The sequence below is a fragment of the Heptranchias perlo genome, chromosome 28, assembly GCF_035084215.1.
Source record: "Heptranchias perlo isolate sHepPer1 chromosome 28, sHepPer1.hap1, whole genome shotgun sequence".
In the NCBI taxonomy this organism is placed as follows: Eukaryota; Metazoa; Chordata; class Chondrichthyes; order Hexanchiformes; family Hexanchidae; genus Heptranchias; species Heptranchias perlo.
In genome coordinates, this window is record NC_090352.1 from 2,422,282 (window position 1) to 2,433,151 (window position 10,870).

Below are 10,870 nucleotides of genomic sequence, written 5' to 3' on the forward strand. Positions count from 1 at the left end.
AGACGTTAAACTGAGGCCCTGTCTGGCCTCTCAAGTGGGTGTGAAAGATCCCATTGCACTATTTCGAAGAAGAGCAGGAGAGTTCTCCCTAGTGTCCTGGGCCAATATTTATCCCTCAACCAACATCACTAAAAACAGGTTGTCTGTTCATTTATTCATTTAATTTATCTCAATTGGGGGTCGTGGTGGGGTCGAGGCTGTGGGTGGGAGGCCCGCCTGACCCTCGAGGGGCAGGGAAATGGACCTCCAGCCCTATCCCATGACATTGCTCGTGGAGAGTCAGAGAATGTGTTGCTTTGTAAATATTCGTCTTCTACTGAGAGTGTGGCGATCGATTGGTTTCTTTATTTGTTGACAGGGCAGTCAGTGCTTATTTCACCAGAGGGAAGAGTTGCAACAGAGCCAATTTGCCAATGTTTCTTGGTGAGGGGTGGGGGGAGGGGGGAGTGCCACAAACATTATTTACAAAGTTAACATCTAGGGCAGTTAGGCAGAAAATATTAGTGTTCTATTTGAAAAGGGGGCCATCGATTTGCTGCATTTATTTACATCGAATTTACAGCACAGAAATAGGCCATTCGGCCCAACTGGTCTTGTATTTCTGACTGGGGCCATTGTTGGAGTTAAATATTTGGCAGTGGGAGGGAAGAATTTTGGCTGAAGAGAGAAGGTGGAGATATTGACTTATCGATTTGTGGGGCAGAAGGAGCTGTCAGTATGATTGATTAATTCTATATCAGGGTGAGCAGGGCAGAAAACAGGACTTCTGTATTTAGGATCGAGGCCTTTCTTTCCTTATTGGGCACTGGGCGGGTAGTTTGGGAGCTTGCCATGAAGCAGTTTATTGATTTCCGACAGCCCAGGAGAAGTGCGGAGTGAAGTCTTTATTTTTGCAGCCGGGGGGAAACAGAATAAATACATCGACAAAGGTGCTCAGGTAAAGATGAGCAGCAAAATACCTCAATCTTTCAAAGTGGCCATTTATTGATGTTCAAAGGCCCAGGAAAAGCAGCAATTAATTATTAATTTTGCAAAGGGCGTAGGGAGAAATGAGAAAAATAAATTGAAGAGAATTTAATGAAGCAAAACACCTGAAGGGTTGCAATCCTGAGGAGGAAAGTTTCGACAGGGTTAATCAATAATTTGATTTCAGCCGTGGCTCTGTGGGCAGCACTCTCACCCCTGAGTCAGAAGGTCATGGGTTCAACCCCCACTCCAGGGACTGGAGCACAAAATCTAGGCCGACACTCCAGTGCAACACAGAGGGAGGTACATAAGAAATAGGAGCAGGAGTAGGCCAATCGGCCCCTCGAGCCTGCTCCGCCATTCAACAAGATCACGGCTGATCTGATCCTAACCTCAAATCTAAATTCATGTCCAATTTCCTGCCCGCTCCCCGTAACCCCTAATTCCCTTTACTTCTAGGAAACTGTCTATTTCTGTTTTAAATTTATTTAATGATGTAGCTTCCACAGCTTCCTGGGGCAGCAAATTCCACAGACCTACTACCCTCTGAATGAAGAAGTTTCTCCTCATCTCAGTTTTGAAAGAGCAGCCCCTTATTCTAAGATTATGCCCCCTAGTTCTAGTGCTGACTTTTGGATGAGATGTTAACCCAAAGCCCCATCTGCCCTCTCAGATAGATGTAAAAGATCCCATGGCACTATTTCAAAGAAGAGGAGTTCTCCCAGTGTCCTTGTCAATATTTATCCCTCAACCAACATCACAAAAACAGATTATTTGGCCATTTATCTTACTGATGTTTGTGGGACCTTGCTGTGTGCAAATTGACTGCTGCTTTTCCTACATTACAACAATGACCACACTTCAAAAAGTACTTGTGGGAGAGCACAAAACTAGAAGTCATAAATATAGTCACTAATAAATCCAACAGGGAATTCAGGAGAAACGTCTTTACCCAAACTGTGCAGTGTCTAACCTGGCCCAGATGCACCTGAATTTCCTGTCCCAGGACATTAACCGGGCCCAGATGCACCTGAATTTCCTGTCCCAGGACATTAACCGGGCCCAGATGCACCTGAATTTCCTGTCCCAGGACATTGACCGGGCCCAGATGCACCTGAATTTCCTGTCCCAGGACATTGACCGGGCCCAGATGCACCTGAATTTCCTGTTCCAAGACATTAACCAGGCTGAGGTACACGTGAATTTCCTGTCCCAGGTCATTAACCTGGCCCAGGTGCAGCTTCAGCCCAGGCCCACCCCTACAGCCTTGCACCGGCAAAGGGGTGGGGTGGGGGGAGTTGAGTGCAGCTGCAGGCCTAAGGTACCTGCAGCTGTGATCCTGGCTGTTGGCCTCGGGGCCCTCTGACTGCTGCTGGAAAGCAATAACCTGAAGAATCCGAGTCCTGAAGATCCACTGGTTAGGTTCTAGAAGTTTTTAACCTGACCGCTGGGTTCCTTTCCTTGCTGCCGAGGGGGATTCCTGGGGCAAGCCCACCTTGCGTTTGGGCACCTGGACCGAACTGACAGGATAGTGAGGTGGGAAGCTGTCAATGCCCCACCCACCTCCTTTGTATCCGTAGATTGGGCCTGCTCCCATTGCAGGCACAGGCTCTGCTCCACCCTGTAAGGGGAAGCCCCACGAATCCGGGGGCAGCATAAAGAGGGTGGAGGGTGGAGACAGGCCTTCACCCCTCTTTTTCCTGATCTTTGAGCCCAGGAAATGGCCGTACCTAGAGGAAGGGTCAGGAAATTTAGCCCCCATATCTGCTTGATCGAAGTAAACAGAGTCATCCTGCGGTGAAGATATGAAATAAACGGGTAACGTTTCTGTCTCTCAGGGGGAGTGGAGCTCCTTACCAATCTCACTTTTCTCCACAATCTCAACGATGTCCCCGGTCTGAACACTCATCTCATACTTGGAAAGCTTCTGATAGTCACCGATTGAGCGATATGTTTGGAGTATAATCGGACCTGTGATTTCTAGAATGAGAGAAGTAGGTTAATATGAGGTTATACAAAGCATTGACCAAACCAAAGAGTTTATGGAAAGACTTTTAAAAAAAAGGTTGCGGGAGACACAATGCAGCCCTCCAAAGCCCGACCTTTCATCATCGTGTTTGCATGAATATTTTTCAGAAGTGGTGCAAAATACATGTTAATAATCTCATGTCTGCACACATTTCCTGTAAACTTTTTCCATTATAAATTCCCATTATTTGGCAGGGGGATGGGCACCAGGATGAAACATTAGAGAGGAGAAACAAGGTGCACAGAGGACTGGGAGGGATAAGTAGCCCTAGAGTAAAGAATGGATCAGAAATAGGAGGGATCAGACAGGGGCAAATGCGAGGCAGTCTAAGATGAGATTGGAGTGCATGTGTGTAAATACACGTAGTGTGGTGAATAAGGTTGGTGAGCTGCAGGCTCATGTCCCCAATTGGGACTATGATATAGTGGCAATAACAGAGACCTGGCTCAAAGAAGGGAAGGTTGGGTCTTAATAATTCTGGCTACAAGGTATTCAGGAAAATAGGGAAGGAAAGAAAGGAGAAGGGTGGCAGTATTGATCAAAGAAACTATTATAGTACTGGAAAGGGATGATGTAGTTGAGCGGTCAAAGACAGAATCTAATTGGTTAGAATTAAGGAACAATAGAGGAGCTATTACACTACTGGGTGTATACTATAGGTCACCAAATAGTGGGAAGGAGATAGAGGAGAACATTTGCAGGCAAATGACAGAAAGATGAAAGGACTATAGGACTATAATGATAATGGGGGACTTCAATTATCCCAATATAGACTGGGACAGTAACAGTGTAAAGAGCAAAAAGGGGGAGGAAATTTGTACAAGAGAACTTTCTTGAACAGTGTTTCCAGCCCAATGAGGAAGGAAGTAGAGCTGGATCTAGTTCTGGGGCAGGTGGAGTATGTTTCAGTGGGGGAGCATTTGGGGAACAATGATCATAATATCTTTATGTTTAGAATAGTTATGGAAAAGAACAAAGAACAATCAAATGCTTAACTGGAGGAGAGCAAATTTCAGTGAGTTAAAAAGGGATCTTGCCCTGATGGATTGGAATCATAAATTGGTAGGCAAAACAGTAACTGAACAATGGGAAGCCTTCAAAGAGGAGATCGTTCGAGTACGGGAAAGGAAGGGCATCCAAAGCTAGAGCTGCCTGGATGACTAAAGATATAGAGATTAAAATGAAATAGAAAAAGAAGGCTTATGACAAATGTAGGTTCAGAATACAGTAGAAAACTAGGCTCAATAGAGAAAGTACAGAGGAGATCTGAAAAAGAGAATAAGAGGGGCAAAGAGAGAGTATGAGGATAGATTAGCGGCTAACATAAATGGAACCCAAAAGCCTTTTATAAACATATAAATAGTAAAAGGGTAGTCAAAAGAAGGGTGGGACTGATTAGGGTCAAAAAAGGAGATCCTCTTACGAACATACGAATTAAGAGCAGGAGTAGGCCATTCGGCCCCTCGAGCCTGCTCTGCCATTTGATAAGATCATGGCTGATCTGATTGTGACCTCAACCCTACTTTCCCGTCTACCTACTATAACCTTTGACTCCCTTGTTAATCAGGAATCTATCTAACTCAGCCTTAAAAATATTCACTGACCCTGCCTCCACCGCTCTCTGGGGAAGGGAGTCCCACAGACTCACGACCCTCAGAGAAAAAATTTCTCCTCATCTCCGTCTTAAATGGGAGATCCCTTATTTTTAAACTGTGGCCCCTAGTTCTAGTCTCTCCCACAAGGGGAAACATCCTCTCAGCATCTACCCCTTCTAGTCCCCTCAGGATCTTATATGTTTCAATAAGATCACCTCTCATTCTTCTAAACTCCAATGTATACAGGCCCAACTTGTCCAACCTTTCCTCATAAGATAACCCCCTCATCCCAGGAATCAGTCGAGTGAACCTTCTCTGAACCACCTCCAAAGCAATTATGTCCTTTCTTAAATAAGGAGACCAAAACTGCACACAGTATTCTAGATGTGGTCTCACCAATGCCCTTTACAACTGTAGCAAAACATCTCTACTTTTATATTCCATTCCCCTTGCAATAAATGACAACATTCCATTTACCTTCCTAATCACTTGCTGTACCTGCATACTAACTTTTTGTGATTCATGTATTAGGACATCCAGATCCCACTGTACCTCAGAGTTCTGCAATCTCTCTACATTTAAATAATATACTGCTTTTCTATTCCTCCTGCCAAAGTGGACAAGTTCACATTTTCCCACATTATACTCAATCTGGCAAATTTTTGCCCACTCACTTAACCTATCTATATCCCTTTGAGGAATCCTTATGTTCTCTTCACAACTTACTTTCCTACCTACCTTTGTGTCATCAGCAAATTTAGCAACCATACATTCGGTCCCTTCATCCAAATCATTGATATAGATTGTAAATAGTTGAGGCCCCAGCACTGATCCCTGTGGCACTCCACTCGTTACACCTTGCCAACCTGAAAATGACCCATTTATTCCTACTCTCTGTTTCCTGTTAGCTAACCAATCCTTTATCCATGCTAATATGTTACCCCACCCCTCCCCCGCATACCATGAGCTCTTCTTTCATGTAGTAGCCTTTGATGTGGCACCTTGTCAAAAGCCTTCTGGAAATCCAAGTACACCACATCCACAGGATCCCCTTTATCCACATTGCTTGTTACTTCCTCAAAGAACTCTAATAAATTAGTCAAACACGATTTCCCTTTCACAAAGCCGTGTTGACGCTGCCTGATTGCACTGAGATTTTCTAAGTGCCCTGCTATAACCTCCTTAATAATGGATTCTAGCATTTTCCCTATGACAGATGTTAAGCTAACTGGCATGTAGTTTCCTGCTTTCTGTCTCCCTCCTTTCTTGAATAGAGGAGTTACATTCACTATTTTCCAATCTGATGGGACCCTTCCAGAATCTAGGGAATTTTGGAAAATTAATACCAATGCATCTACTATCATTGCAGCCACTTCTTTTAAGACCCTAGGATGAAGTCTGTCAGGACCTGGGAACTTGTCGGCTTTAAGTTCAAATATTTTTTTCAGAACCCTTTCCCTGGTGATTGTAAATGTTTTAAGTTCCTCCCTCCCTTTCACCCCTTGATTCACAATTATTTCTGGCATGTTATTTGTATCCTCTACAGTGAAGACAGACACAAAATATCTGTTCAATTCATCCGCCATTTCCTTATTCTCCATTATTAATTCCCCAGACTCACTCTCTAGAGGACCAACACTCACTTTATTTACGCTTTTCCTTTTTAAATACCTGTAGAAACTCTTACTATCTGTTTTTATATTTCTACCTAGCTTTCTCTCGTACTCTAATCTCTCCCTCTTTATTATTCTTTTAGTCATTCTTTGCTGTTTTTTATATTCTGTCCAATCTTCTGACCGGGCACTAATCTTCACGGAACTGTATGCTTTTTCTTTCAATTTGATACTATCTTTAACTTCCTTAGTTAGCGAAAGATGGTACATCCTTCCCCTAGAGTCTTTCTTTCACACTGGAATATATCTTTGCTGAGTGTTATGAAATAGCTCATTAAATGTCTGCCATTGCATCTCTACTGACATATCCCTTAACCTAAGTTCCCAATTCACTTTAGCCAGCTCTGTCTTCATGCCCTCATAATTGCCCTTACTTAAGTTTAAAACACCAGACTTACTCTTCTCTCCCTCAAACTGAATGCGAAATTCAATCATATTGTGATCACTGCTACCTAGAGGCTCCTTTACAATGAGGTCATTAATTAATCCTGTCTCATTACACATTACCAGATCTAGAATAACCTGCTTTCTGGTTGGCTCAAGAACGTGCTGCTCTAAGAAACTGTCCCCATAGCATTCTATGAACTCGTCTTCCAGGCTACCTTTGCCAATCAGATTTTTCCAATCTATATGTAGATTAAAATCACCCATGATTATCGCTGTTCCTTTCTCACAAGCCCCCATTATTCTTCCTGTATTCCCTGTCCTACAGTGTAGTTACTGTTAGAGGGCCTATAAACTACTCCCACAAGTGACTTCTTGCCTTTACTATTTCTTATCTCCACCCAAACTGATTCTACATCTTGGTCTTTAGAACTACAGTCATTTCTCTCTATTATACTCATGTCATCCTTAATTAACAGAGCTACCCCTCCACCTTTTCCTAGCTTCCTGTCCTTCCGAAATGTCAAGTACCCTTCAATATTCAGGTTCCAGCCTTTGTCATCTTGCAGCCGTGTCTCTATAATGACTATCAGATTGTACATATTTATTCCTATTTGAGCTGTCAATTCTTCCATTTCATTACGAATGCTACGTGCACTCAGATACAAAGCCTCTAGTTCTGTCTTTTTACTATTTTTGCAACCTCGAGCCTTATCTGCTGGCGCACTCAAGTTTGCACGCTCTGTCCCTTCCTGCCACTCTCTGATTATCATTTCCCTTATTGCTACCTTGCTGTCTTGCCTTGTCTTCTTTCTTTAATTTATCACATCTTCCCTTACTTGATCCCTCGCCCCAACTATTTAGTTTAAAGCCCCCTCTACCGCCCTAGTTATACGATTCACCAGAACACCGGCCCCAGCACGGTTCAGATGAAGCCCGTCCCAACGATACAGCTCCCACTTTCCCCAGTACTGGTGCCAGTGCCCCATGAATCGAAACCCATTTCTCCCACACCAATCTTTCAGCCACGAATTTAACTCTCTAATCTTATCTACGCTATGCCAATTTGATCGTGGCTCAGAGATTATTACCTTTGAGGTTCTACTTTTTAACTTAGCCCCTGGCTGCTCATACTCCCTAAGCAGAACCTCTTCCCTCGTCCTACCTAAGTCATTGGTACCTACGTGGACCGCAACAACTGGATCCTCCCCGTCCCACTGCAAGTTCCTCTCTGGCCCAGGGCAGATGTCCTGAACCCTGATACCGGGCAGGCAACACAGTCTTCTGGACCCCCACTCTCGGCTGCAGAGAACTGTGTCTGTCCCCCTGACTATACTGTCCCCTACTACCACTACATTCCTACTAACTCCCCCCGCTTGAATGGCTTCCTGTACCATGGTGCCATGGTCAATTTGCTCATCCACCCTGAAGACCCTGCTTTCGTCCATACAGGCTGCAAGCACCTCAAACCTGTTGGACAATTGTGGAGGCAGAGGGAATGACTGAGGCACTAAATGAATACTTCGCATCAGTCTTCACTAGAGAAGAGGATGCTGCCACTGTAGCAGTAAAGGAGGAGGTAGGAGCGATATTGGATAGGATGAAAATAGATAAAGAGGAGGGGCTTAAAAGATTGGCAGTACTCAAAGTAGAAAAGTCACCCGGTCCGGATGGGACGCATCCTCGGTTACTGAGGGAAGTAAGGGTGGAAATTGCAGAGGCTCTGGCCACAATCTTCCAATCCTCCTTAGATATGGGGGTGGTGCCGGAGGACTGGAAGATTGCAAATGTTACACCCCTCTTCAAAAAAGGGGAGAGGGATAAACCCGGCAATTACAGGCCAGTCAGCCTAACATCGGTGATGGGAAAACTTTTAGAGACAATAATCCGGGACTAAATTAATTGGCACTTGGAAAAGTCTGGGCTAATAAGTGAAAGTCAGCACGGATTTGTTAAAGGCAAATCTCGTTTGACTAACTTGCTTGAGTTCTTTGATGAATTAACAGAGAGGGTTGATGAGGATAGTGCGGTTGATGTTGTGTTTATGGACTTTCAAAGGAATTTGATAAAGTACCATACATTAGACTTGATAGCAAAATTAAAGCCCATGGGATCAAAGGGACAGTGGCAGTGTGGATACAAAATTGGCTAGGGGACAGAAAGCAGAGTGTAGTGGTGAACGGTTGTTTTTCAGACTGGAGGGAAGTATATAGTGGTGTTCCCCAGGGGTCAGTATTAGGATCACTGCTCTTTTTGATATATATTAATGACCTGGACTTGGGTATACAGGGCATAATTTCAAAGTTTGCAGATGACACGAAGCTCAGAAATGTAGTAAACAATGTGGAGGATAGTAACAGACTTCAGGAGGACATAGACAGACTGGTGAAATGGGCAGACACGTGGCAGATAAAATTTAACAGAGAGAGGTGTGAAATGATTCATTTTGGTAGGAAGAATGAAGAGAGGCAATATAAACTAAATGGTATATTTTTAAAGGGGGTGCAGGAATAGAGAGACCTGGGGGTGCACATACACAAATCTTTGAAGGTGGCAGGACAGGTTGAGAAGGCTGTTAAAAAAGCACATGGGATCCTGGGCTTTATAAATAGAGGCCTAGAGTACAAAAGCAAGGAAGTTATGCTAAACCTTTAGAAAACACTGGTTTGGCCTCAGCTGAAGTATTGTGTTCAATTCTGGGCACCGCACTTTAGGAAGGATATGTTAGTTATGTGGAGAGACTGGAGAAGCTGGGATTATTCTACTTAGAGCAGAGAAGGTTAAGGGGAGATTTGATAGAGGTGTTCAAAATCATGAAGGGTTTTAATAGAGTAAATAAGGAGAAATTGTTTCCAGTGGCAGGAGGGTCAGTAACCAGAGGACACAGATTTAAGGTAATTGGCAAAAGACAGGGAGATGAGAATAAATTTTTTTATGCAGCAAGTTGTAATGATCTGGACTGCACTGCCTGAAAGGGCGGTGGAAGCAGATTCAATAGTAACTTTGAAAAGGGAATTGGAGAAATACTTGAAAAGGAAAAATTTGCAGGGCTATGGGGAAAGAGAAGGGGAGTGGGACCAATTGTATAGCTATTTCAAAGAGCTGGCACAGGCACGATGGGCTGAATGGCCTCCTTCTGTGCTGTAAGATTCTATGAATGAATTAGAGTAGAATGTTCTTCGTCTGAGTTTCAACACAATGAGATGGAGGGAGGAGGTAGAATGTGTAGCTTAGGGGATTGAAGCTTAGGAGACACCAGGGCCTGATATTACCAGGGAGGCGGGATGGCAGCGGGGGGATGATTGGGCGCGTGGGTAACCCGCCCAATAAAATCTGTCCATTTCCACGCGAACGCGGGTAAATTGGAGCCACTTACCGTGGCTTCCGGGTTTGCCGTCCGAAACCTGCGCAGCGGGCGGACTGCGCACCCGCATCACAGGCTGTCAGCTGGAGGAGCCCTATTTAAAGGGACAGTCCTCCAATGGCTGCTCCTGGAGCAAACACTCAAATAGAACAATGGAGCAGCCCAGGGGAAAGGCTGCTCCAAGATTCAGTGATGCCTCACTCCAAGTGCTATTGGATGGGGTGAGGAGGAGAAGGGATCTGTTTTACCGGCGGACGGGAGGAAGTGGCCTGCCTCGGCCACCAAGAAGGCCTGGCTCGAGGTGGCACAGGAGGTCACCAGAAGCAGCAACATCTCCCGCACCTGGATCCAGTGCAGGAAGCGTTTCAATGACCTAACTAGGTCAGTCAAAGTGAGTAAACTTACTCATTCTCCTACACTCTAGCGGCAGGAGGCTACAGCCGGGGACCCTTGGGGACGGCCTCCAGCAATCGAGATGGGGGATAGGTGGGCAATCGGGGTGGTGGGGGGTGAGGCGGGGTGGCCCGCGATCGGGGCTGAGGATGGGGAGGCTGGAGCTCGGGGCTGTGAAAGGCTGAGGGCTTGCTTGAGGGGCCGGGGAGAGCACTCCTGCTCCTCCTGGCCCACAGGGAGTGCTGGAAAGACACTTACCTTGTGGGGCCGGCAGCTCCTGCCTCCGTTTCACTGCCGGGTTTCCTGACCCCTGGGAAACCCGTGTAGCAACAGTAAATTTCAAATCAGGCTCCCGACTGCACTGTGAGAGTCTGATTTAAATATGTTAATAAGCGGCCCACCTCTCCACAGCGGGACACTCAGACGCCCCAATAATCCCCGCCGTAAAAATGGTGGCCACGTGTGT

General features: G+C 45.2%; 2 protein-coding genes across 6 annotated transcripts in view; one reads left to right on the forward strand and one right to left on the reverse strand.

Moving 5' to 3' along the window:
* LOC137344773 (SH2B adapter protein 2-like) overlaps nucleotides 1-10,870 on the forward strand; it is a 566,922-nt gene that overhangs the window by 339,170 nt on the left and 216,882 nt on the right. The gene's annotated exons all lie outside the window — the stretch shown is intronic.
* Nucleotides 1-10,870, reverse strand: part of ncf1 (neutrophil cytosolic factor 1) — an 80,254-nt gene that overhangs the window by 25,634 nt on the left and 43,750 nt on the right. Inside the window, exon 6 of the mRNA XM_068007913.1 lies at nucleotides 2,824-2,946. Coding sequence (XP_067864014.1) covers nucleotides 2,824-2,946 — 123 coding nt within the window. The remainder of the gene's footprint in view (nucleotides 1-2,823; nucleotides 2,947-10,870) is intronic.